We start from the raw sequence: 26635 nt of genomic DNA on the forward strand, positions 1-26635 counted from the left end.
TCGCAGTAAATTGCATAAAATTGACGATAAGACGATCGGGAAACAGCGAACGATAATGCGTTGTTCTGTCGCGGCTGCGCGGGACAAGTTCGAGAGCGGTTCTCGCGTTATCAGCGGCTTTTCATTTGCCTTTCAGAAAGGCAAAAATTATTCGAAGGAAAAACGAACTCCGCGAACAAGTTCCGAGAACGATCCGCTGTGGGTCACAGGTGATTCACTACACGGTCGAGCAGTTTTCCGTTTCGCGGCTAGAGAAAGGGACTCCGATCATGGGCCACCGGTGACCCACTTGTCTCCCCGGACGTGGACAGGTCGCATGATCTCGCCGCAGGCGAAAGAAAAAGTCGACCGGAATGCCTCCGAGTATTCTCTCGATCAGAATATAACTATACACGTGTGTGGCGAACGCAGATGATTCGGAACAGTGAGTGTTTCGACTGTTTGTAGATCGTGTATTAATTACAGGGACCGTACGCGTCACGTGTTCGACCAAGAAAAAAAAAATAAGCATCGCAAATAAACGTTCTGTGGAAACGAAAAGTACCTTAGTGATTATTTTGTCTCTTTCTTAACACAACACCATATGCATATATGTATACGTAAATATATACGTAGGCGGATGCATCCAGGATACCGCCACGGTATGTTGATGCATATAAAATTAAAAAACAATATATATATATATATTTATACGGATATACATGTATGTGTATTAATTACTTATATAATATTATCGCACATCATATTCGCCGCATCTTTTGTGTACTAACATTTATATATATATATATATTCATATTATATATATATATATATATATATATATATATATATATACATATATTTATATATATATGGATCACAGCTATTAGTATGTAATTACGATGATCATGCGTAAGAGTCGGTCCATTGACATACATATCATACCACGGCCGAGGAACAGTATAACCGGTCCGCTGATTAGGATGGCGGTAAAATTAAGTCGCACGCGTGTTTGATTTTTGAAATTTCGCTTGGTGGAGGGTACCTGCGATTCGCCATTGTTGTTATTGTTCTACATCGGCGCTATTGTTGTTGTTGTCACCTGTTGTGGATGTTGTTGTCGAAGTTGTTGATCTGTTGTTGTTGTTGTTGTTGTTGATGATGTTGCTGTTTGTTACGGATGTCGCGTGGGTGTGCGAGTTTGCATGGGCATGCGCCGCGGTAGCAGGCTTTCATTTGTGTTTGCGTGCATGCGTACAGTTTTTTAAGACACGCTTTCGACTTGCGTCTCTCATTCGACCTCCTTTTTACCGATGGGAATCAGCCGACGACACGGTTAACGCTCGTTCGAACGGCATTCTATGGGGTTCGATCTGAAATTCATTACCCCCCTCTCCCCGTAATCGATCCGAATCCATCGAGACACTTCGAGCGATCACGCTTGTTTCATCGGACAAGAGATCATCAGGATTTTCTTCGCTCGTCGAGCTTCGTTCACGATTCGATTATGGATCATTGCGCGCACGGATTTTTCTTAACGCTAGAACCGCCAGACAAAATGTCTGATCTCTAAGTTTTTCTTCTACAATTTTCACGATTTTAGCGGGAAGCTTTTAACAGAATTTTTTGTTCAAACACGTATTAAAATGAAAATTTATGAGTCGCATTTAACGTTCGGTAGTTCTAGCGCTAAGTTTGTGCAAAAGTTTTGGTCTCTTCCCATCGATTATTTGTTTCGAAATTGATATCTTTGATGAAGAAATCCGAGAATTGTAAGAAAATGAGGGAAAACATTTCCCAAATTGATTTATTTGCCACTGTAGTTTACAACTAACGAGTAAAACCAGAGAAAAGACCGAAATCTTTGCGTACGCCTAATAAAATGCAAGGGAACCACTCGAGGGATCATTTTCATAAAATTGCGTGAGAAAATTGGAATTTGTATAGAGATCCGCAGTTTGCTAACGATTAGGCGAAAATAAGTAGTATTTCGTGGAAGGGACGAAAGAGAACATCCTAGAGACGGCCATCATGGCTTCCACTGCGATCAAGCTGACCGATTCTACCGGAAACCGCAGTAATTAGTCCAAAATGGAGGAACCTGTGTTCCCGTACTCGTGCAGCGAATTACTGTTTCGCGTACTATCGGTTGATCTTCTATTAAATGCTCCCAAGTTTCATTTACTTTGAATTATGCGAGGGATGCCAATCACTATCCACGATTTCGATGAAGCGATTCGACACAGAACTCGAAAGATATTCGATACGCGTTTGTTTTTATTTTGGTGACCATCATTCGTGTTTGGGAAAGGAAAATGGTCCCCAAAGTTGCGGTAGTGAACGTGGAAAAATTGAAACCTTCGATTTCGATTTTATTTTTGCTATAAAATTGACGTACACTTCTCATGTCATCATTTTAATGGATAGGAGACAAGATTTTAGAAAAAGACTTGCAAGAAAAAATGAAAAAAGCAACATTTTACTAAACTTGACAGTAATTTTCACCCTCCGAACACGAATAATTGTCGCTAAAAAACGAGATCCGTGTGAAACCCTTTGTCGAATTTCATAAAAATCTCAGGGGGTTGCTTGAACGACACCCTTCACGAGCGAGGATCTTAGGCAACTTTCCTAGACAGCATCGTCGAAAACCTCGAACTGAAAATTCGACCAATGAAAAGTGGTCGATACCGATCTAGAGCCAGCCGATAGTGGGGAAATTTTGTTCGATCTTTCGATGAGGGAGCAAAGTACCACAGTTCTGTTTGTATTTTCAGGAGAAGCACTCGTCTAGCCACCACAAGAGCTCGAGCAAGATGTCGCAGTCCCAGCAGTCGCACGCGACGTAGTATACGGACCCGGGTCGAAGAGGATGTCGGTAAAAAAAACAGAAAAAGAAAAAAATCCAAGGGAAAAGTCTGCGAGCGGCCACGGTTGACCCGGCACCGACGTCCGTGAACCGGAAGCCTCCATCTTTGCTGCGGTTCGTCGTTGCCCATCAAGATCGGAGGCCTCGAAGAAGAGGAGAAGAAAAGAAGAAGAAAAACGGACGCCCCCAAGATAACGACGCTCCCGAGGCCCGTTCCGCCCGGCCATTTTGGTGCCGTGCACCGGCCGCCATTTTGGTGCCGCGACGGAAAGACGCCGCTTTAGGCTAGCCGAAGCTTAACGCGAATCGATCAGCGATTAACTGCTTCCGACTAGAACGAAGGGGAGAGCACACAAAACGGGGAAGATAATGTTCTTATACTCAGGTGAAATTAGGTACGCGATAAGTTATAAGAGGAGAGCAAACTTCACTTCGTCCTTGGTCGTTGGATCACGCGACCGATAATCCAACCTCCCGTTTCCTACTCGCGCCGTCTGCAACAGACATTGTGTAACATAAACTTCGATTACCATCGTTGCGCCTCGGGATCGCTCCGAGTTCCATGGCACCCTCGACCGAAAGCGCTCTACAATGTCGAGGGAACGCTGCTCGCTACCGTTTCGGTGATCCGTTTATTATTAGTTGAGAAAGTAGTTGTAGCAAGCTAGGGACAGCACCGAGAAGACGCTAACCTCCCTAAGGTCGCGCGAACTGCGACCAGATTTTAGAGAGTTTCTTTTCATTTCTTTTATCTCCGTAGATAGCTCTTCGTATTTCCTCCGTAACGTCGGAGAACAGTGGAAGCTGTGTTCTGAATAGCTTAGAATAGTTAGAATATGATTAAACAAAAAAAAAAAAAATGAAGCAACGACGTTAAGGGGGTTTTAGAAGTACGTCTGAGTAGAGTTGAAAAGCGCGATGTTAGGGAGATGATCTGTATTAGAGCGTCCCATAAGTCGTGTCCTCTTTTAACGCTGATTGTAAGCACAAAGTGATTCTTTCCACTTACAATCGATACTAATTATGACCTGCTTGATCCATCGATGAGCCGGAATTGATGCTGCAAGAACTTAATATTCATCCTTCGAGTGTAAAACGTACACTTTCTTTTAATGATCGATGCATCGATTTCGTTCTTCCATCCATGGATCAGCTGTTTGATTCTGTTTTTAAAAAGTTCAGGTTCATACCAGGAAGAAATGTCCACGAAAGTATGGTGTGAACAAAATACGGTTTATTTTTTACGAAGTAAGATACGGTAACGATCTATGGGACGAGCTAACCGTTTGGACGATCGAATTTAGGAACCTCAGGGCCCCGATCCCGAGGGCAGCTACGGTCCCAGCCCCTTTTGCATTTGTTATCCCGTTCAACTGCCACGTTTCTTTGCATCGAACGAGAAGTATAGACGATGCGTCGCCATTCTGACGGCTAGTAAATTGATCGTCGATCGATTCGTTAAGCAGCACAGGGACGTTCCCAGAAACGGTTCGAAACGATTCGAAGCGATTCGCAAAAATCCGGCCGACGAGGCACCGCGGACAGGATCGTCGCTTTTCATCGTGATCCCTTAGCTGGCCGGTTTCCTGTTTTCTCGCATTCGTTGTGCATTTAATCTCTTTTTGATACCGCGTTCTCTCTCTCTCTCTCTCTCTTTCTTTCCGAGAATCCGAAATTCTTCTCTTTTGTTTTTCCTCGGGATCTGTTTTTCCTTTTCTCATCTCGATGGAAGCAGACACGCCTGTTTCGTTGCTGCCGAGTCCTGCAGCGTCTCCCGAGGTTCTGTTTCCTGTCTCGACGTGTCCCTAAGCAGCGAATCGTTCTTGACGAGCGTGCACGCAGGACAGACAGACAGACGGACGTACAGAGAACGAGAATAGAGAATAGATAAGGGAAGGAAAAAACCACTTGGTCCATTGTCCAATGATATTTATTCGTGCCGTTTTGTTATGTAAATAGCCGGACAAACTGCATAATATAGTAAGTAATTCGAATTATACTATCGCCATTTAGTATAAAGGACTATAGATAAAATAATTAATATTATTGTCAGACTGTAAATAAAATTATTTTGTATGCCAAAATAAACCAAATGAAATGACTCGACACACAACGGTCACACAGTCTCGCGTTACAATACATGTTATCACACACCGTACACGTACACAGAACACTGAGGAATAGGGAAACGCAGGAAGTGGAAGTATGCGAGAATGTGCTTACTGGTGACGATAACAGTGAGGATTGCTCAGCCAGCAGGACCTAGTGCAAGAAGTTTCGATGCCAGTTCCTCCTTTAGACCAATTCTGAAATCTCTTAACACTGTAGACAGTCCTGAGCACGCAATGAAAGTGTTTACGGTCCCACTGGGTCAGCTACTTCACTGTATCTTTACTTCCCAGTGTGTACCTGGAGGTATAACGAGGCAGCAAAGCGTATACTCAAGTATACTCGTGCTAAGATAACCCAGAAGGAGTACGAAGCAATTTTTAGCTTTGGAAGTGAACGTAGAACTTACTTATTCTAGTATCCGTACAACTTTTTTCACTTTTTCTCCTGTTGTAAACACTTGCTGACTGTCGAAGACAGTTCTAGACCTGCAAAAGAGGTTCAGTAGATGAACACACTGGGTTTGCTACCTCGCATTGTTACCTGCAAGTATACATTTCAATGGTCAGCGAAGCGATCCAGTAGGACCACGAGCGGAGACTTTACATGCTATGTTATTTGCTGCGAAGAAAGGATATGCATCAGTAGAGAGTAAACTTAGTACAGCATGTTCTTTCTAATTCAGTCTGCTTTTCATACTAGCATCAAAAGTGCTCAAAATAGTAAGAGCAGTACTGAGCGAACACTATACTAAACACTAGGTTTACAGGACTCGTCAAAATAACTGTTTGTGGTATTTTTAATTTACAATGACTGTTTCTAGTATTTTTAATTTACGATTACTGAGACTGTAATTCTCAGATTGATTGGGATTCTTCAAAAAATGTATTTCTTTGGATACGTATTACAAAAGCAAATGTTAAAGATTTGGATAGACAAATTCTTGTTACAAAGTAATGTGAAATAGTCTCTTTCGGTGCCCTGTGAACCTAGTGTTAAGAAAACCTTTTGTCAGTGACTTGGTAGTTTCCTGTGGAATTGTAATTGCTCTTAAAAGATTCTCAGCGTCGAATCGCAACGTTGAAAGACAGTCTCTAACGAGGAATAAGAAAATGTTCAGAATACGAAGCACAGGTTCCACTCATGGTCCTGTTGGGTTGTCCAAGAAGCTGGACTCGTGTCGTTACCTGCGAGCACAGAGAAGCGAAGAGAAACGTGGTACAAGTTACAGTACGCGGCATCGGACGAGACAGCACACGATATCTTTAACGAAGCATGCGCATAGTTAGCGAACCACGGTTTAATACTCGCAGTTCCGTTCACCGTAGGTCGATTATTTTTTAAGTGGAGAAACAAAGAGAAAAAAATGGGGAAAATCGGGGAGACACGCCGTCCCCTGTACAAAAAAAAAAAAAAAAAAAAAACGGCCGTGCTACTGTATACCGGAAGCGAAGCGAATCGTGTTTTGTCTGCCGGTTTTTTCCACAAATGGAGGGAGAGACACCATGAGAATATTCTATATTTCGTAATCCGAGAGCGATTTCCGTTGTCGCGTCGACGAGTAAACAAAAATACCGAGAGTACAGCGGAGCCACCCCCTTTAACCCGTTCTATTATTAATAATAATTACTATTTACAAAAAAAAAAGTATTGATAAACCATTAATCACGATTATTATAATAACACCGACGCAGAGACCGACCCACCAATAAGACACACCATGGAGAACACACACGCGCGCGCACATACATATGTACATACCAATACATGTAACGATAATGATAACGATAAGAACCGCGAAACGGTGGAGAACAAAAATCGACCCCCATGTATCGTTCGAAGGATGTTCGAGCGAACCTCACCGCCAGCCACCCCCATAGCCATCGTTATTCTTCTTCTTCGTCGTCGTCGTCGTCGTCGTCGTCGTCGTCGTCGTCATCGTCGTCGTCGTAATTAATTAATTAATTCTTTCTGTGCATATCGAGGGTCGCGTCGATCCCCTCCTCCTCCTAATTGTTTCTCGTTAACGGGACAGAAGTGAGAATGAACAGGAACATGCACGAAGCGACAAAATGGGGAGGAAACTTGCGAACACTATTGTCTGTATTTATTCTGCGATCATGTCGGATCGAATTGTTAAGCAAGGGATGTTGGCCAAACGATCTTCTCCGGTTTTTATGTATTGTCAAGCGAATCTTTAACCCTTTCTTATTGTTATCAGATAAAACACTGACGCATAATTACGATCATTAGCTTGTTTATATATGATTCTACAAGTCGACGGAACAGAAGGGAAACAGTATAAAACGCTAATGGTTGTGCGGTTTCATTTTTGTATTTTATCTTTTATAAATGTGAAAGAAGACTCGTTTTATTTGGGAGATGAATCGCTGTTACTGTAGAGCCGGAGAAAATATTCGACACTTATTTTTTTAACAGACACTGTTGGTATTATCCGAGGGTTGAAGATAGCCCCGCGAATAGGGGATGTAAGTCGTTCATCATGGAAAGTATTAATTGTAGGAAGAAAGTTTACGCGCACGACTCGCGTGCTTTTTAGCGATAAATTTGCCGTTGTAAATACATTTTTAAACAACTCTTTTGTACAATATATATTGAAGAACAAGATCTTTTTGCAAGTTTCTTTCTTGAGCGTTGATTTATCTTATACAAGAATACAGACAAGCACGAATTTTTCTTTCACAAGCTTTTCGGATGAATGAACATTTTTAATTTAGCATTACGGTCCTTGGATCTCGGATCGATTGGAATTTTTTGTTTTACATTGTAAGCGAAGTTGTTTGCAAATTTTTATAACGCTTCGGGAAGTGTCAAATATTTTTGTAGTGTGTACAAATCACTGGAGTCGTTGCAAGAAATTTCGTTGAAACTGAGAAACGGTGAATATGGTTCGCGGACTCGACTTCGAGCGCCATTTTCATCCCGGCAAAACAGAAAGATATCGGTTACGAGGACGTACGTGCGAAATATTGTTGCGAGCTTTACATCGTGTTTGCGTGTTTCATCGAAATTAGTGGAGAAGATTGCTCGGCTGACAACCCTTGCCGTGGATCGTTTAATCGATGTCAAAAATGCCTTTGACGCGTTCGTTCAACGAAAAAAAAAAAGAACAAAAATGGTACCGTTAGCAATAAATGTGGTGCGCAGCGACTCGGCCCGATAAAATACCCGGTTTTGCTCGTCGGCGGCGACACTGCGGCGGATATTTTTCATTCTTATTAGAAGGAAGCCGACCGAGCCTATTTTATCGCGCCGACCATATGTATTTTCGTATGTCCCGTGGCCGAGAGTAATTCGAAGAAGGAAAACTCTGCTTTGGAGGCTGCGAAACCGTTCGCGTTTTTCATCTCTGTAGAACCAGAACAAAACGAGAAAAAGAAGGAAGGGAAACCGTGGAGACGAAAAAAAAAAAAACTAGAGCGACGCTAAGCTTTAATTGACAAACTTCTTTAGCGTTCTCTTGGCTGTGCGGTACAAACGACGTTTATTGCTAATTGTTTTCTCTCAGTCAGCGGACTAACGAAACCGTTTCCATTGTTCAAAACAAGAAACCTAGATTGTAACGAGGCCGGACGGTGTTTTGTCGTCGCGGGTTTCTCCTTTTTCGAAGATCGAAACGGACTCGCTCGAGAAGTTTAATTTCCGATTTAGAAAAAAAAAAAAAACAGAAAAACAAGTACGAGCGAAGAGAGAACAAAGTAGAAAAATGAGAAGAGGGAGAACGAGAGATGGGCGAGTCTCTCTTCCGTTTCCATCTTCGGAAGAAAAAAGCCGACGAAAGAGAAAGAAAATTGTGCAGCAGCTTGAGCGAGATATACGAGAATGGACGAGAGTAAATGTTTTTTCTTTTCTTTTTTTTTTTTTCTTCTAACGAAGCGAACAGATGTTAACGAACCGTGTCCGCGATGTAAATAAATTTATTCTTAAGGACTTAAACAGAAGCGACGATTCGTGAAGAGTGTATACTTATTATTATTATTATTATTATTAATTATTATTATTATTAATTATTATTATTATTATCGTTTGCAAATCGTGCATTTGTATTTCACGTGCAGGCCAAAATGGCCGCGTTTCGTGGATACAGGCTCGGTCCGGAAGTCCTCAGTCGCGGGAAAATCATCTTCGCTCGAAATTCTCGGCGCGAAGAACGAAATTTTGCAGGGAGAATGCGAAAAAGACGCTAGGAGAATGGAGATTTTTGTTTCTTCGGTTTACTTTTTCTAAAAACAGATTTTTTCCATGGCGCAGGTGGATGAACAATGATACGGGGCTCGAAGAGACCGCGAGGAATCGGGGGATCCGATTTGAAGTGAAAATTGAATTTGAAAATTTTTGGCGCGCTTTCGACGGTCCTAGACAAACTCCGAGTCCTTCCTGCCCGAAATTTCTGTAATTAGAGTCGTTCTATGGCGCGAAGAAGGTCATTGGGAATGAAATGATTCGCGAGCCGTGTCTTGTCCACTGATTAGCATCCTTCCTCAGCCACGAGTACAATCATTGTGTCATGATGACTGACTCGCTTCCAGCGTGTATATTTAGAGACTTTTAGAGAGAAGTTTAATGAAAACGGAAAAGAGAAAACGTGGCATAGCCTTTCTTCGATTTCTCACGACTGACGATCTTCGGGATTGAGCTGGGCTTGCCTAGTTTCAGGCGGCGTTTAAAAAAAAAGTTATCCTCAATAAAGAGAGAAGCAAAAGAATGACTAAAACTAGATGCTGACTTGTTCTTTACCTCAACCTTTTTCATCAACGCCTTATTTATAAGAATTCCATTTTGAACCAGAGGGAATATAAAAGTTTGGATTTCTATTGCTTTATAAGTCGTACATAAAAATGTAATAGTATATATATATATATTCAAAACTGGATTAGAGAAATTCAATATAAATGTTTCAGTAGCCTATACTTTACAGTTAATAATAATTTTATATATTTTCATATTCCACTACTGTATTTAATCAGCTTATTTTTGTTATGAATACCCAAAATCCGTAGTTTAATCGTGATATTAAATTATCAAAAAAGGGGGAAAAATCCAAAATTGTACAGAGTACACGCGTAAGTAGAATCTGCAGATCGTGATCAGACGCGCCGACACTTGTACCGGTGGTTTTTGAATTTCGATTTTCTCAAAAATGGAACGTCAAAGAGAAAAATTTAATTCTTTATCTCCTCTATTTCCGAATTATCTCACATCCGGTCTGACTGATAATTCTACGGTATAAAGGAAAATATCATCTCAGTTTAGCACGTACGTGCCAATACAAGTGTTAAATTACATAGGTATGTGTGTCACATTACGTGATTCTGAATCTGGTACTTCAATTTTTATCGTCGCGATAAGAGGATTAAGCGTATTATTGTCGTTCTTAATAATTGATAGCGGGTTTATATAATTAAATAAAAACGGAGATAGGTCAATGAAATTGTTTTATTTCATTCGAAATTTGAATACGCGTTTGCGCACTGCTTTAAGGTTAAAACATACTGTATATACTTGTTTAGCTATTTATTTAGACTCTCGTGATCAGTCACGGAATATTGCTACTTTGCAGTATGTACTTGTATTTTGTAGACTTCGGCTGACAGATTTTGACTACGTAACGTTTATACGTCATCAAATTGATATATCATTTAGTTGGAGTAGTGAAACGTTCCGGCACTGAGATTATCGCTTTACACAAGATTATATACACACACTATAGCGTGTACTTAGGTGATTGCGTTTTGCACAGGTATTTAGTTAGAGGAAACGTAATAAAAACTTTTTCGCATTAGTTGTTCATAATAAGTTAGTTAATAATCCTTCTTTTTATCAAACTTCGTTGATTTATCGAATAGTTAAATTTTTGCGATTTTATTTGTAAATGTACTCAAATGTAACTAATTTATATTAATTTATATTTTTACATTAACAGCTGTCACAATGAGTCACATTAAATGTTTACGGCACCCCATTTCCTGTCTATTTACCTGCAATTTTGAGCCATTTACAAGAAACTTGGTGTTAAAGAATGGATACAGACATCTTCATCATTCGTAAGTTATTTTGCATATATTGAAGACTCCGAATCAAATAACTATGTTTAAATTGGAAAAATACTTCAGGTGCAAAATATTGGTAGTTGGAGGTGGAACTGGAGGTTGTTCGATGGCTGCAAAATTTGCTAACAAGTATAAAGACCCTAACAAAGTTATTATTATAGAACCAAACGATGTAAATTCATTTTTCAAAATATATAATGTTCCTGTTCATAAAATACTTGTTTGCATTAATTTGAATTATATTTTATAGGTACACTACTATCAGCCACTGTTCACTTTAGTTGGTGGTGGTATAAGGTCCTTCGAGGACTCTAAAAGACCAATGAAACAGGTCTTACCACCAAATGCAAAGTGGCTCCATGAAAATGTAATGAGCTTCGAACCAGACCAGAACCAAGTGACTATGAGCAATGGCGATACAGTGCAATACGATATCATGATCGTTGCAATGGGTCTGCAACTGCAGTGGGAAAAAGTGAGGTTGGACAATTTATCTTATAACGTTGAATTAACAAATGGAAATTAACTGTGATCTACACCAGATACCAGGTTTAGCTGAAGGTCTTAAGGACTATACGTCGCAAGTTTGCTCTATTTATGGACCAGATACTGTATCCAATGTTTATACTAAACTTAAAAGAACCAAGGAAGGCACAGCACTATTTACTTTCCCAAATAGTCCTGTTAAATGTCCTGGAGCACCACAGAAAATTTTGTATATTGCAGAAGAATATTTCCGTAAAGTATGTTCTATTCATATTAGACTGTGGATCTTCATACATTTATACTAGAGCTGTATAAAATAATTTATAAAAATAGGTGTCTGCATAAGGATCCACAGTCTAGTAATTGAATTAAGAAATGCAATTGTAAACAATTGTATGTTTGTGTTTCTATAATTACTTCCTTTTTTTTATAGAACAATATACGTGACAATATGAAAGTTGTATACAACACTTCGCTACCAGTTATATTTGGTGTGAAAAAATACGCTGATGCGCTTTGGGATGTCTGCAAACGTAGAAACATTATAGTAAATGTTCAAACAAATCTTGTGGAAATAAGACAGGCTTCTCAAGAAGCTGTATTTCAGAAATTAAATGAACCGGATAAGATATTTGTTGAGAAGGTACTTAAACAGAAGAAAATGAAGTTAAAATGATATTAAGTGTAATTTATTTTTCATTTGGTAAAGCAAAGATGTTTATTATTATTTTAAATATCATTAAACAGTAAATGAACATACTCTTTTCTGTTTTAGTATTCTTTGCTTCACGTGTGTCCACCAATGGGTCCACCCGAAGTTTTAAAACAAAATACTGCATTAACGAACGAAGTGGGATTTCTGTCTGTCAATCCAGAAACTTTACGACACACGAAATATTCGAACGTATATGGAATAGGAGATTGTACAAATTCTCCAAACTCGAAAACAATGGCTGCAATAGGTATTAAAATGTTTAATGAGTTCGACTTGGAATTTTTTTAATGATATATATTTAATTTTCAGCGGCCCAAGGAAAAGTATTATACAAGAACATCTGCGATGATTTAGTTGGTAAACCAATGACTATGGCTTATAACGGATATTCGTCTTGCCCTCTAGTTACTGGCTACTCCAAATGTATTTTAGCCGAATTCGATTATAAATTACAACCGCTGGAAACATTTCCAATCAATCAGGGACGAGAATATTACTTCACATTTATTCTCAAGACGTACATTTTCCCATTGCTCTACTGGAATTTAATGTTACGGTACGTTTATTATAACTTTTACATTTTTAATATAACGAAAATCGAAGATTAAAGATTTATATTGTTGTTATTTACAGTGGCCATTGGGATGGACCAGAATTTTTCCGAAAATATACAAAGCTGTTAAAGAAGAAAGAAAAGACTACAAGCTAGAAAAGTTTGTAACAGTTACCAGTCGCTTAGTCAACAATTAATTTATGAAGCAAACCATGATTGTATATAATACCTTCACCCAATATTAGCTTTGTTATTCAACACGTTCACAACGCGATGTACCACGGGTGGTACAAATACGACTGTCAAAGTACTTATGGCCTCGTCGTGATCGTGTTAATCATGTTACTTTTATACAATAGTTTATAATATATCATAAAAAGCATTTCTTTGAATAAACGGGTGTGAACAATGAATGGTGCATTTTTATTGTAAATTCAATACCGATTTCAACTTATATATTAACAATTTAAATCACGAAAATGAGGCAGACAGAATCGGTTGTGCAACAAGGACAGGAAGAGAAATTTTCCACCGATGGTGGCGCCATCTACGGTGGCCGATTTGTGAATTAATTTTCCTTATCCTTTTCATGTGTAAGACAAGGACAGAGATAGTGGGCGAAGAGGACAGAAGAGGTCTCGCTCGTGCCACCTCCTTTTTCGAGGTGCCTCGAATCTCCTGGTAAGTATCAGGTGCACATGAGAGGGGTAGTTATCCGACAAGGACAGACATACGGTTGAGGACTGTGTGACAAGGACAGAAATATAAAGCTGGCCGCCTCCCGGAAAATTGTCAATAACTAATTAATTTACAGAGTCAGACCTGTGCAAAACTGTAACAGGAATCTAATCAAGACTTCATTCTATATTCTTCAATCAGAAAAGTGTACCAATGAAGGCTATTAGAAAAAGTAGAAAATTAATTATTTACGAGAGACCTGTCAAATCATTTGAAGTTATTTTCGTACAGGAGTCTTGTTAATAACTGTTTAATTCGGAAGGAAATCCCATCAGAAACTAAACGTGAAAGTTGCTGAAAGTCCGCCTCATCTTTTCCAGTCGCTAATGTTTATAAATTATTCCTGGGAAACGAGTTATTAATACATTTTTTCATCGATTCGATTGATGAGTGAGGTCTATGTCTGTCATTCTTTCTCTGCTGTGAAATGGTATGTATGCTTACCTCCTGGTATGTCGGATACCTCCTTGCTTGTCGTGTTTGCCTAATACTTACCAGGGAATTCGAAACGCCGCGAAAAAGGAGGTGGCGCGAGCGAGATGTCTTCTGTCCTTGTCGCACACTACCACTGTCCTTGTCTTACACATGGGAAGGATAGGAGAAATTAGTTCACAAACCCGCCATCGAAGATGGCGCCACTACGCCAAAATCCAGATATCGCCAAGCGGATGATTCGTGCCGGTAGTTACATGCTACCATACGATGTTGGCGGAACGAATTATTTGTAACTACATCTAATAATCGTCCAATGTATACTGTTGGTGTAAGAAAGAATTAAAATCATTATGTTTATTATATTATCAATAAACTACATTCAACGTTGTTATCAAATTATTTAACTCATTATCTTGCTTCCACTAATCATAGCTTTTGTTCGGAAGGGAAGAAAGTAAAATCAGAGCGCTCACGCTTAGGGTTTTAGTGTCCCCACTTTTCTGCATCATTTTTTTAGCGTGGAACAGAATCTGCATCATCTTTTTAGCCTGTATTAGAACCTGCATCATCTTTTAGGCTGGATCAGAGCCTACATAGAAGAGCCTCTTTTAACATGGAAGTAGTATCCACTCTGGCATTATTTGAAATGATGCAGATAAGATGATGCAGGTTCTGGTCCAGGCTAAAAAGACAATGCAGGTTCTGGTCCAGGCTAAAAATTAGACTAGGGGGCAGCACTATTTCCTCTCTGGTAAAATATATGATTGACATGATCACGTGATAGTCAGGCTTCATAAATTTTTTATTGTGCTATCAGTAGATGACATTACTATTTATTCGAGATTTAATGCTCGTTATGTACAGGTACAACTAATACAGAATCAATGTAAATATTGACAAGAATTACTTGCTCTCGGAGAACAGTGAAGCTTGTAATTTTAGTATAGATGGCAGCAGGTTCGTTTTTGTCTGTGAGAATATTGACGCGTCAAGTTTGACGTGAATATGGGTTGCCAGCTATTGGTAGGTTCTTTTACTGTACGTCTTACGTTCTTTTACGCAGATTTCGCATTATAGTACGTCTTATAATAATTCATTATTGATGTAAGTATTGACCCGTGCAATTGTAATCATGAATCGTGGTGGATCATCGAAACTTGTGCAACATAACCTCTCTCCGATGCATCAGAGTGACCAGGATCGCGAATACCTACAACGCGTATGATTTATATTGATTTTAAGTTTACTTTTCCTGTCTGTTCCCATTTACTGTTTATTTTCCTAACACTAGTGCAAAGTAAAACTGTTTCTTGATCTCTTGCAATTTAATGTGGCATGCGTGGTTAGTCAAACTTGTATTGAAACTTGTAATCAAATATTACATGGGTGCATACGTGGGAAAGACACGAAAACAAACATTTTTCCTCCTCAGTTACAATTTTCTTTTTACTTTAGGAACCGACACTTTACACTGTCAAGGGTATGGCCATCCTTGACAATGACGGCAACAGAATATTGGCCAAATATTACGACAAAAAAATATTTCCATCATCAAAGGAACAAAAAGCATTTGAAAAGAATCTTTTCAACAAGACTCACAGGGCAAACGCAGAGATCATTATGCTGGATGGTTTGACCTGTGTTTATAGAAGTAATGTGGATTTGTTCTTTTATGTAATGGGCAGTTCTCATGAGAATGAGGTATGAATCTTCTTTAAATATTAATTATATTAATTAAACAATTTTGTGTAATTTATAATATATATCTTTATATTGTTCTAGCTTATTCTGATGAGTGTGTTACATTGTTTATACGATTCAGTAAGTCAAATCTTAAGAAAAAATGTTGAGAAAAGAGCTGTTCTGGATAGCTTGGACATAGTTATGTTGGCAATGGATGAAATCTGTGATGGAGGGTAATTAATATTTATCAAGTAAATAAATGAAATGTTGGTATTCTTGAGATAATATGGAACAAAATTGTTTTAGAATTATTTTGGATGCCGATGCCTCCAGTGTTGTTCAAAGAGTCGCGTTGAGAATAGATGACATTCCTCTGGGAGAACAAACAGTTGCACAGGTAACAATTAGTATTATGTCACAATCTTGATGAACCTATTGTTGTAGTAAAGTTTGTGTCCATTTGAAACATAGAAACATTTTTGATTTCTTTATTTTGTGTTCATGCATCATTCTACATTCTTCGCACAGTCTCTGATTGTAAGTTTTTGCGAACCTGGAAGGCAGTGTTGTTAACAATACCTAAGCAACTTCCATATACGTTTGTGAATGCTTTGTTTCTGTTCTAGGTTCTGCAGTCTGCCAAGGAGCAACTGAAATGGTCTCTATTAAAATGAATTTTATACAAGAAATCTGTATTACATTTATCTGTAAAAAATTAATATCTCAAAATATAAAAGTATTAAACTGTTTATTAAGTTAAGTTCTAACAGTCATTAGCCAATATTTATGAACTATGAAGATTTACTATACCCCATAGTAATATAAATGAATCGAAAAATGTCTGAAAAATTTGTGTATTAAAATTGTCTTTCTCTTCATTAGGAACCGTTTAAATGATTCTAATGTTATCGAAAAATATATCAATGTGTTCGAGAAAGTATACAATCGTTCTATGTAAGAAACATTTGTACAGTTTTCACTGCTGAAGTGCAATAAATTATCAAACTACAAAATTCGATTTTTCTTTTCCCCTACTAACAAACTAAATCTCTCAAGAATTGAAGAATTTAGAAATTCTGTACTTAACTGTCAAAACGTAAAATTGATTTTACGTAGCGTAATTTATTGCATCCCGGCTACTTATCAAACAGCTACGTCGGACTGTCAGTTGGGTTAGGTTTCACTCGGGTTAGGTTAAGAATCTTCACTCCATGTGGACTTGTTTTCGTTGAACCCTGCAATCATGTCAGAGCTACTACCGTTGCCGCAAAAAAAATATTACAGACAACGGGCCCACTCGAATCCCATAGCGGATCACTGTATAGAATAGTATGTATTTGATTCTATAAATAAAATGAAACTGTTATATGGTCATTACACTACAGTATTATTGTTACTCTAAAATATCATTTAGAGATTCTCTGACTTGTAAATGAAATTCTTTTTAGTCCTGTAAAACCTGATGAAATGAACTGGAGTTCTCTATATCCACATTACTTCTCAAAAAGTGAAAGTGAATCCGATGGAAAAGATGTCGAACAGAAACTCGTAGAATTTGCTGACGTTGGCTGTGGTTATGGAGGTTTGCTAGGTACGTAGAATTTCAGTTACAATAATGGTCACTAATAGTAGACAATTTTCTATAACAGTTACATTGTCACCAATGTTTCCTGATACTCTGATTCTTGGTATGGAAATCAGAGTAAAAGTTTCCGACTATGTAATGGATCGTATAGCTGCATTAAGATCCCAGAATCCTGGACAATATCAGAACATAGCTTGTCTGAGAACTAATGCAATGAAATATTTACCAAATTATTTTTACAAAGGGCAGGTACAAATCAGAGTATGACTTTAAATAAAAAAATTAATAAATTTCATCCAATTTAATTGCTGTTGTATATTATTGCAGTTGAAGAAAATGTTCTTTTTGTATCCAGATCCACATTTCAAGAGGTCTAAACATAAATGGAGGATTATAAACAAGACACTCCTAGCAGAGTATGCCTATGCGTTAGCTGAAGGGGTAATATTGTTTTTAGTATCTTTTTTTGAACACCTTGAATTCATATTTTTCTTAAATAAAAATCATTAATTGTGTACATTATTTAAAGGCAATTGTATATACAGTAACAGACGTTCATGATCTACACGAATGGATAGTACAGCATTTTCGTGAACATCCACTGTTTGTTGATGTTCCTGAAAAGGAATGTGTAAGTTCCTCTGAATACGAATAAGTATAGGTTTGCAAGGAGCCGAATACTAATAAGAGATATTACTTAGTTTCACATAATACAAAGTTTTCTGTAATTCGAACATTTTTTATCATTTTTTTTTTTTCTGAATTACATATCTGTTTTTGTATAAATTCATTATTTATTAACTAATTTCCTCCGTAGAATGAAGATCCTATCGTGGAAAAATTGTACGAAAGTACAGAAGAAGGCCAGAAAGTTACAAGGAACAAGGGAGACAAGTTTTTGGCTGTGTTCAGACGGATTTCGGATCCATATACAAAAGAAATTAGTTAGTATCAAGTATAACTTACAGCTTAAGTATTTACTATTTAATTTTCTGAGAAGGAAACTCTAAATGCTCCTTTTGTACGAAGATTTTTCATTCCAACATCAGGCAAAGGAAGATCTAGAAAATAGCATTTATACAGTGGTTTTGATTAAAAGACGAATGTTATTAAAGAACTGATTTTTAAAAAAATTATGATTCTGCACTATCACCTTCTCCCTCGTGAGGTATATGTTGTTTCAATATAGTTTTGATGTAATTAGCATGTCTTACATCCTCCTCGGGAATTAAATGAGCCATGTCCAAAGAAAATTGCTCGTGTAATATGAGGAACAATACCTGAGAAGAAATATTATTTAAAATTTCATTCCAGAAAATTTACAAATCGATTTTATTATCGTTATATATACTTCTTCTAATACTGAATTAATAAGCGTAAATGGTGGGGATATAAACGATCTTTTTATTAATCTTTTTCGCTCAGCTAGGCTCATCGCAAATTGGGAATAATATAATTTCGTCTTAGGTATTAATGTATCTTTCATGGTTTTCATGAATCTTCTACCGTTAACGATATCCCTACAAAATATGATTTTTAATATTCTGCTACAAGGTGTAATATGTTTATTAACCTTTAACACTCGAATGGCGACTCTGAGGTGTTAAAATAGCTCAGAGTGCAGAGGGTTGCTTTTTTATCATTCCATATATTTAAAATTAAAACTAATATTTACCATAATAAACCTTCCAAAATGAATGTGGCAATATTAAGTTCTTTTCCGCTACCCGTGATATTACAGTTCACACTGTCATCGAGGAAAATCGCATGCGATGGTGCAGCTTCCAGCTCTTCTTTTAAGCTGACTCTTATACACTCATCTTCTATAGGATATATGGTGCAACGAAAGGTCAATGTTTTGTGAAATGTTTCTGGTTTGTCCAGCATATTTAGCCATGGTTTCTACAACAATAGTCCCGGTAGAAATATTCATGATAGTTCGTTTTGGTATGAACTGCTTACTGGGACAGTGGTGCCTTTTTCTGTGATAACAAATTGTCCCTCCAATTCTTTGCTCAAAAGATTATACTTCAGAACACTTCTTCGATATTTGCGTTCATCACTGGCATTTATAAATTCGCAGAATATATCAAGATCGCATCTGCACGAGTATCCTCTTGTGAATAGATTCAGCTTGAAACACTTCATGGTGTGTGGACTGATGATCCCTTTACGGGGAAATACCTTGACTCCAAGTATCTCTGATGCATGTTTGCTAAAACAGTTCGATGATTTTTTTGAGGATATAAAAATTACTAAGGGTCTTTTTACACCCAGAAACCACAGTTTCAAGGAAAACAACAAATGCGAATCTATGAATTGCGGTGAGAATTCATTAAAAAAAACTCTATTTTTATAAGATGTCAGTTTTTTAAAAATAGTTTACTGTGGTATATATTACGAAGTAAATTAATTAAATAACTATTTTTATGTAGATATTATTATAGAAATGTCTGAGTCTAAAGAGATCCACTGATGGCCGTCAGTCTAAAGAGTCTAAAGAGATCCACTGATGGCAAAAAAGCTTGGAAAGCTACCATTTCCATTCGAAACCAAGTGCATCCTGATCCAAACTGTTTTGTATGATAATCATTTTAGTAATGCAGTTGTGCATTGGGAGAGACCACATATCGATGCAGTCTATATTGAAATACACAGGAAATTTTAAACTTTTGCAAGCACAATAAGGTGGTATTGATTTTCCGACTATGGTTGATCTAAAATCACCGGATGACTCTCCTTCTAATCTCAGCTCCATCGTATGATGACCCAATGTTATTGGAACTACTGCCTTGTGGGAGGAGAACATTCTATACTATATCTTTCTTAACAGTTTAAAGTATGAATTATAATTGTTTATACCTCGAATAGGCCAAACATTCTAGGCTGAAATCTTAAAAGCAAAGGCATGGCTGATCGAGCTTCCACAATGCCAACCAGAGTTAAACAGGAAAACACTTCGCAATGATATCGCTCATTGATCTTGGATATATCATCGATGTTCACGTAATACGCTAAATTCGTATTCGTAATGTTACGTATCCAATGCACCTATGCAATTTCATTTACTTTATATTGATTCCGAAGAAATCATTGAAACTTAATTTTACTTTGTACACTGCATCTCTGTTTCCAAAATAAATCTGCCCGAATTTTGCGCAAGTTCCGTATAGGAAATTATATTCCTGCTCCGATTCAGATATGCAATCAATTAACATATTTAAAGTAATATAGCGATTGTGTCCTATGTCCAAGTCCCAAGATAACTCAGATTTCCCGAGAACTGTGTGATGGATTTTCATGGCGAGTACAGTTTCCGTACACCCCTAAAAAATGTTACGTGGCGTTACAGACAAACCATTGTTGCTTAAAATTGTATATTAATAACCAAAGACATAGTACTTCTAATGTGCCAGACAGTGGTTGCAGAAAGCAAATTTTTTTGTGAAAACAATCGAGCTCTTTCTTCTGAAACGAATAGCCTATCTTCTTCAGAACAGGTTTGCAGCCACACGGATGCGTCTTGAAGCTCCAAGGAACAGAAAACCTTGAGCAATTCTTTAGAACCAGTTTTATGAGAATAGTTTCCTGGTTTACAATCACTGGGAAGAATGTTACGTTCCATTTCTCCCTTTCTCCTGGCAATATTTTTTCAAGAATTGTATTTAATCTAAAAAGAAAAACCAATAATCAGACTCAATCAATCAGATCACATAAAAATCAAGTAATTCTTGTGGATCATACTTATCTATTTCCATAGTTTCCCACAAAAATGGTTTGCTCACATTTATCGGAGATGGTTGCTTGATTCCGTAGGCACACATATTGTAAACCTGTTAAAACATAAATATAAAATTAAAGTACGGCAATAATGTAGGACAACGAAATCATAAAGTTTTTAATTTTTTAGTGATAATTTAATTGCATAAGTAAAACAATAATTTAGTTGTTCTACGTATAGCAGAAGTAGGATAGATCTATAATAAGGCAAACTATAATATATTAATTAATGTACTATATTATAAATATATTATAAATGTGTAATGGAATCAAAAACCGAGTCCATTTCAGGGCCATTGAGGCTGAAAATAAACTAAACTACCTATAGTTTCGTATGCAATTAAGAAAAGTCTTTTACCTGTAAAGTGGGCAATATACACATACAGCACACAGTGCAAACTCTGACAGGAATTTGATCGGACAGAACAGTGTCTACTCGAGAATTAATTCTGACCAAGTACTGGACAATAAATTCGTAATAACCAGGAGTGTGCGGTGTAATTGAAATCGAGATTGTTTTATGATAGCCAGAGAAAATGGTTCCTATAGCTGGACGAATTTGAATATCTCGTTCAAGATCTCCAAGTGGCCAATTTCGGTGGGCACAAATTAATTTGTAGTGAATATTTACTTGACTATGATTGTACAAATTAAAATTCAGTGTTTTGGTGGAATTGTATTCCATCTCTTGAAAGTTTAATTCCTCTGGAGTTGCCTGGAACGGAAGGCGAATTATCAATTGGAAAACGAATTATTAGAAGGAATTTTACCATCAAATTTTTACCACTAACGTTCCCTCCTTGCATCGTCCGCGAACCTGCAGATTCACGCAGCTCTTCAACCCAATGATATTGTCATTTCTGATAACAAGTAATACGCATTGTATCTCGAAATCGTAATCGCATGGTTCGTTCGGTTGCAACGAATACTCTTGAATCAAAGTCTCATTCGGCTCAAGTTCTCCGCTCGATGTCTGCATAGTGAGTTCGGTTGGTACTTGGTAAAATGTGTATCTATCACGTTAATACATCAATATATGAATGACAACGCATAAATCAATTTCCGGGACAAATTCCCATTGATTTACTTGATCTTGTGTCTCGTAGAGTTTCGAATTCCGAATTCTTTAAACTGCTGACACCGCGGTAATACCGGTGCGAAATCTAATACACCGCTATTCAGGAACATTATATTCGCATACTCTGCGTAGCCCTTGAAATCTATGTAACTTGCGTTCTTGGTATTCCCGTTGAAGTATATTGTCCATCGTTCTAGATAAATTTGCTCGTTTTCAATTTTCGGCGACATTTTTACCATGACTATTTGAAAATTACTGCAACGTACAATGAAAATAATACGAACAATGCGAGCTAAAATGATGTGTCACGCTATATCAACGTCTTAATTCATGTGTAAGCTATATACCAATTAGGTGAACTAATTAACCGGCACCTGATCTGAATCATAGCAGCGTGACATCAGTCTGACATCATTGATTCGGATCCGTTCAGTACTATCAATCTTATCGCGAACGGAGACATCATTATTAATAAATAGTATGATATAATGATCGTACTCGCGAATCAAGCCGAGCATTGGCTTCACGATGAAGCGGGAGTTCGGTGGTGGAACGAATTGGAACATCAGGGGTAAATGACCGAATCTTCTGACCAAGAACGTCGTGTAAACCGGAAATGGTGGCACGCATGGCGGCATTATTACAGTTTGAGGTATTTCATACTGCGGAATCCATCCGTTCGATGCAACCGGAAACGAGTGACCTGCAAATAGTTTAAATTAATATAAATCCAATTAACCATATTATTCAGACAAATGATTTTTATATAGTCTTTAATTAAATGTAATCTAAAATAATCAGACCTATTACTCTAATCGCCATAACGAATGGGAACACAATGTCCTCCCAGTGTTCTCTGAAAATGGAAGCGACAATCTCGCGTCCAAATAAATTGTTGCTTGCGTTTGGATGGAAAGAAAGATCAAACAACGCTGACTGGTTCCCTTTCACAAGCATCTCATTTGGTACCACGTTGAAAACATTGTCATGATCTGTGACAATATTAAAATTTTCTAATTTTTGTGTTTACTATATCCAAAAGAGGCTTAATTATCTTCTTTTAAGTAGTAGGAGAAATAGAGTTGCATTTGAATAATATGTTGAGTTGTTCTTAATTATTTATCCTCCATTTTTAAAAGATCGTTGAGATAGAATCACACCTTTTTCCCAGACAATTAATAGATTACATGAACTGTGATTAGTGAGGCACACAGCCTGAGTAATCCTCTGGCTAACATTATCGATTTCAAATTCAGTGCGGCCAAAATCGAAGTAATTTTTCGACAAAGACACGGAAGGTATGTCGATGGTTGCGTCTACGCAATCGTTTACATATCCTACAAAGCCATCTTTCTCTTTCGGAGGAAAATTAAAATAACTCGGATGGTCTTTCGTGTAAAATATGCTACGGTACCCGTGTAAATCGATGACGATCGGTTCCTGAGTGAAAAACAAATTTTCTTATTAACAGTAATTCCGGATCTCGGAACTGATTAATTTACCTGATGCAGAATCAAGATGAACAAACGATAACTATAAATTCCGTCCTCGGACGGAGCGAACGTAATCGTTGCATATTTGCAGCCAAGAGGATGAATGCAGCCGTACTTCTTATCCGATTTAAACGGCTGGTAATTATCGTCTATAGCGAACATGAAAAGAGCCGATGCCCTTGAATTATTTATGAGCTTGATCCGCCATTTTGGTTCAGGATTCTTGTCGGTACTTATCAGGACTATTCTCGTCGTCGAGCAAGTCACGTTGGGACCTAAAAAAATTGTGTAATATGAAAAATAAAAAAAGATAATCATTGCACGGGGTGAACCAATAAAAATTGATACAAAATGTTATCATCAAGAGAAATATGATACAAGGTCGTTCGAAATAAATTATTTGTACTAAAAATTATTTTTAAATGAAATCAAAATTAACAAAAATATATTAGTAATCTAAAATATGTTAATATATTCTTTAATTATAGTTTAACAGCAAAAACTAACGAAGACTGGTACGGTGACTCATGATGCAAGGTCACTCAAGGTCATTCGCGAGACAATCGTAAACGATGAAACACGATGGAAAAAATTATAGTTATCTTTTTACAGCACCATGATTGTAATTGTACCTTTTACCTTGCAATTCTTATCAGACATTATTATCATAAGTTCTGCATCGTGGAACATACCCAGTAAACATATTCGCGGATCTAATTTTTCTCGGTTCACCCTGTACACGTAATTAAATTCAATATTCCATTATGCGCACCGATGCAAGACCCGCGGGCAATTACTTTTAAACAAGTCCCGAACGAGTCCGTGATAGTGAAGTAATCCACGTTTACCGAGGATGCAATGTACGGTTTGTAACGTATTTCGCACACGTATTTTTCTTTCGGCGCCAGCACCCAAGTGTACGATCGTAAATGAAAAACGTGGTCCAGAGGATTCGTCATCGGATCTCGTTGGACTTGATAAATCAGTTCGTTATGCTGTACGAATTTACAAACGCGTGTCTCTTAATTGACAATAATTAACTGCTATGACTTATCTTCTATCTCTCACAATTTTCAAGTTACAAAGTAATTTTTACTGGAACTTGCAGAAGAGTGGAAAGGCAATAAAACTAATTAAATTAAATAAATTAAATAAAAATAATAAATATATATACAGTGACTCCCAAAATATTCGGACACTAGGTATAACTAACTTTACGATTTAATAATTCGTTTGTTGATAAAGCAATCGCCCTGGAAATTGTTTCTAGCAATAAAACATTTATTAAGGATGATAAAAATATATAATTTATTTCAAAAATATACATACGTTTCATAATAAAAATTATTAAACGAAATAATGGACCATTTGTGGCTCACAAAAATATTCGGACACGTATTATATTTCTCCGGCAATCTCTGGAAAACGTTTGTTTACAAACAGAATCTCGTGGACCATTAGATGTCCATGCCACCTCACTAGTGTCAGTAGTAAACGTGAATTCGTTCAAAATGGGTCGCATAGGAAAGAATACGAGTTTCGATGTGCGACAGCTTGTAATTTTTCATCGAGAAAAAGGAAAAACCTACCGCGAAATTAGTGCGATGCTTCGTATAAGTAAGAGTACTGCTGCAAATATCTATGTCGACGATTTTATATTGAGAATCGCATTGATTCTATTCCGCAAACTGGAAGACCAAGTCTCTTATGTACGAGTGAGAAAAGCAAAATTATTCGGAAAGTGAAAAAAAATCCGCGCTTAAGTGCTCTAAAACTAGTTAGTGAGCTATTAGGAGAAAGCTCCAAAAATGTTTCAGCCGAAACAGTTCGAAGAGTGCTGAGGCAAGCTGTTTACAATGGAAGTGTAGCTAGAAAGAAACCGTTTATCAACGAAAAGAATTGGAATAAACGAAAAACCTTTGCAAGAGAGCTAATTTCTAAGGATGAGACACGGTGGAAGGATGTCATATTTGCTGATGAAAACAAATTCAATCTGTACAATTCCGGCGGAAGAACTATGGTGTGGCGGAAAGCGAATAAAGAGTTTAATTTTGAAAATACAAGAGGTACAGTGAAACACGGCGGAGGCAGCGTAATGGTCTGGGGTTGCATTTCGTCATATGGAGTCGGTAACCTAGTGTTTATTGACGGTATCATGGACAAAAATCATTATTTAAATATACTCAAAAATAATTTAATTCAAAGTGCTGAAAAATGGGGCTTAATAATAATTTTAAGTTTTACCAAGACAACGACCCTAAACACAAGTCACGTATTGTGCAAGAATTTTTATTATACCGCTGCCCCAAAATTCTTCATTCGCCGCCCTAATCACCGGACCTTAATCCTATCGAGAATTTATGGGATGAATTGGATAGAAAAATTCGAAAAATCCCAATTACATCGATAGCTGAATTAAAACAAAGACTTGCAACTGAGTGGTCAAATATAACTGTTGAATATTTAAAAAAAATTACAAACAATATGCCAAACAGGTTAAGACATGTTCTTAAACAAAATGGTTATGCCACGAAGTATTAAACAAATTTTGTAATGCTAAATTACATTATCTAAATTGAAAAATTAATATTGTCCGAATATTTTTGTGAGCCAAAAATGGTACATTATTTCTTTTACTAATTTTTATTATGGAATTTATGTATATTTTTCAAATAAATTATTTATGTTTATCAACATTAATAGATCTTTTATTGCCAGAAACAATTCCCGGGACGATTGCTTAATTAACAAAGAAATGATCAAATCGTAAAGTTAGTTATAGCTAGTGTCCGAATATTTTTGGGAGTCACTGTATATATACTGTTTACGTTTCGGAAGTTTTGTTTGTCCGCTCTTCTGCAAGTTCCAGTAAAAATGACGTGTCGATATGCAATTTTCTGCAAGATTTTGTAATCGCTGCTAATGCGAGAACCGGATACTTACACAGGACTCGTTCCATAATTCTATGGTTTTTACCGCCGTTTTGCCGACCTCCACTTCCTCGAAATTGAGCCGCATCGTTTTCCCGGTATTTTCATTCATCTCTGTTGGATTCGTTCCG

General features: G+C 37.3%; 4 protein-coding genes and 1 long non-coding RNA gene across 8 annotated transcripts; 4 read left to right on the top strand and 1 right to left on the bottom strand.

Annotated features, from left to right (window-relative positions):
- The first annotated feature begins 1893 nt into the window (after positions 1-1893).
- LOC143359487 (uncharacterized) lies at positions 1894-8094 on the top strand. Its single transcript, XR_013083123.1, has 2 exons — positions 1894-2056; positions 2757-8094. It is a non-coding gene; the product is annotated as an uncharacterized LOC143359487 (long non-coding RNA).
- Positions 8095-10495: 2401 nt separating this feature from the next.
- Positions 10496-13195, top strand: Sqor (Sulfide quinone oxidoreductase). 2 transcript variants are annotated; one of them, XM_076797506.1, is made up of 9 exons: positions 10496-10718; positions 10902-11022; positions 11092-11200; positions 11279-11503; positions 11571-11771; positions 11948-12157; positions 12290-12476; positions 12539-12785; positions 12863-13195. In XM_076797506.1, exons 2-9 carry the CDS (start codon positions 10910-10912, stop codon positions 12936-12938), a joined length of 1368 nt encoding a protein of 455 aa, XP_076653621.1. In that variant the 5' UTR covers positions 10496-10718; positions 10902-10909; the 3' UTR covers positions 12939-13195. The 2 variants fall into 2 exon arrangements, with proteins under 2 accessions (XP_076653621.1, XP_076653629.1); XM_076797514.1 differs by lacking the exon at positions 10496-10718 and adding an exon at positions 10753-10774.
- Positions 13196-14895: 1700 nt separating this feature from the next.
- Positions 14896-16387, top strand: Zetacop (COPI coat complex subunit zeta). Of its 3 annotated transcripts, XM_076797558.1 has the most exons (7): positions 14896-14978; positions 15065-15174; positions 15411-15656; positions 15738-15871; positions 15945-16035; positions 16167-16175; positions 16265-16387. In XM_076797558.1, exons 2-7 carry the CDS (start codon positions 15088-15090, stop codon positions 16310-16312), a joined length of 615 nt encoding a protein of 204 aa, XP_076653673.1. In that variant the 5' UTR covers positions 14896-14978; positions 15065-15087; the 3' UTR covers positions 16313-16387. The 3 variants fall into 3 exon arrangements, with proteins under 3 accessions (XP_076653673.1, XP_076653664.1, XP_076653682.1); XM_076797549.1 differs by having other exon boundaries at positions 14908-15174; XM_076797567.1 differs by lacking the exon at positions 16167-16175 and having other exon boundaries at positions 14910-15174.
- A 367-nt stretch (positions 16388-16754) lies between these two features.
- On the top strand, positions 16755-18356 carry LOC143359547 (tRNA (guanine-N(7)-)-methyltransferase). The gene is made up of 6 exons (XM_076797537.1): positions 16755-16967; positions 17087-17229; positions 17288-17472; positions 17551-17664; positions 17753-17854; positions 18041-18356. The coding sequence occupies exons 1-6, from the start codon at positions 16882-16884 to the stop codon at positions 18170-18172; spliced, it is 762 nt and encodes a 253-aa protein (XP_076653652.1). The 5' UTR covers positions 16755-16881; the 3' UTR covers positions 18173-18356.
- LOC143359576 (cilia- and flagella-associated protein 65) lies at positions 18152-26631 on the bottom strand. The gene is made up of 19 exons (XM_076797592.1): positions 26518-26631; positions 24347-24569; positions 23584-23849; positions 23242-23521; positions 22885-23073; positions 22580-22784; positions 22091-22336; positions 21788-22016; positions 21362-21718; positions 20968-21056; positions 20626-20893; positions 20334-20549; positions 20086-20274; positions 19761-20014; positions 19186-19438; positions 18899-19125; positions 18575-18743; positions 18371-18503; positions 18152-18284 (listed from the first exon to the last, which is right to left on the bottom strand). The coding sequence occupies exons 1-19, from the start codon at positions 26614-26616 to the stop codon at positions 18208-18210; spliced, it is 3969 nt and encodes a 1322-aa protein (XP_076653707.1). The 5' UTR covers positions 26617-26631; the 3' UTR covers positions 18152-18207.
- Positions 26632-26635: the final 4 nt, after the last annotated feature.

The sequence above is a fragment of the Halictus rubicundus genome, chromosome 1, assembly GCF_050948215.1.
Source record: "Halictus rubicundus isolate RS-2024b chromosome 1, iyHalRubi1_principal, whole genome shotgun sequence".
Lineage (NCBI taxonomy): Eukaryota > Metazoa > Arthropoda > Insecta > Hymenoptera > Halictidae > Halictus > Halictus rubicundus.

What these genes read in the sequence shown, in the direction of transcription:
- Sqor (XM_076797506.1), top strand. Translation starts at nt 10,910, where the DNA reads ATGAGTCACATTAAATGTTTACGGCACCCCATTTCCTGTCTATTTACC. An exon ending in TGCAACTGCAGTGGGAAAAA is followed by an intron (nt 11,504 to 11,570) that starts GTGAGGTTGGAC and finishes GATCTACACCAG; the next exon opens with ATACCAGGTTTAGCTGAAGG. An exon ending in CAGAAGAATATTTCCGTAAA is followed by an intron (nt 11,772 to 11,947) that starts GTATGTTCTATT and finishes TTTTTTTTATAG; the next exon opens with AACAATATACGTGACAATAT.
- Zetacop (XM_076797558.1), top strand. Translation starts at nt 15,088, where the DNA reads ATGAATCGTGGTGGATCATCGAAACTTGTGCAACATAACCTCTCTCCG. An exon ending in GCAGTTCTCATGAGAATGAG is followed by an intron (nt 15,657 to 15,737) that starts GTATGAATCTTC and finishes ATATTGTTCTAG; the next exon opens with CTTATTCTGATGAGTGTGTT. An exon ending in GATGAAATCTGTGATGGAGG is followed by an intron (nt 15,872 to 15,944) that starts GTAATTAATATT and finishes AAATTGTTTTAG; the next exon opens with AATTATTTTGGATGCCGATG.
- LOC143359547 (XM_076797537.1), top strand. Translation starts at nt 16,882, where the DNA reads ATGTCAGAGCTACTACCGTTGCCGCAAAAAAAATATTACAGACAACGG. An exon ending in CCTATGCGTTAGCTGAAGGG is followed by an intron (nt 17,665 to 17,752) that starts GTAATATTGTTT and finishes CATTATTTAAAG; the next exon opens with GCAATTGTATATACAGTAAC. An exon ending in ATGTTCCTGAAAAGGAATGT is followed by an intron (nt 17,855 to 18,040) that starts GTAAGTTCCTCT and finishes TTTCCTCCGTAG; the next exon opens with AATGAAGATCCTATCGTGGA.
- LOC143359576 (XM_076797592.1), bottom strand. Translation starts at nt 26,616, where the DNA reads ATGAATGAAAATACCGGGAAAACGATGCGGCTCAATTTCGAGGAAGTG. An exon ending in GTATATTGCCCACTTTACAG is followed by an intron (nt 21,057 to 21,361) that starts GTAAAAGACTTT and finishes ATGTTTTAACAG; the next exon opens with GTTTACAATATGTGTGCCTA. An exon ending in GAATGTTTGGCCTATTCGAG is followed by an intron (nt 20,015 to 20,085) that starts GTATAAACAATT and finishes TCCTCCCACAAG; the next exon opens with GCAGTAGTTCCAATAACATT.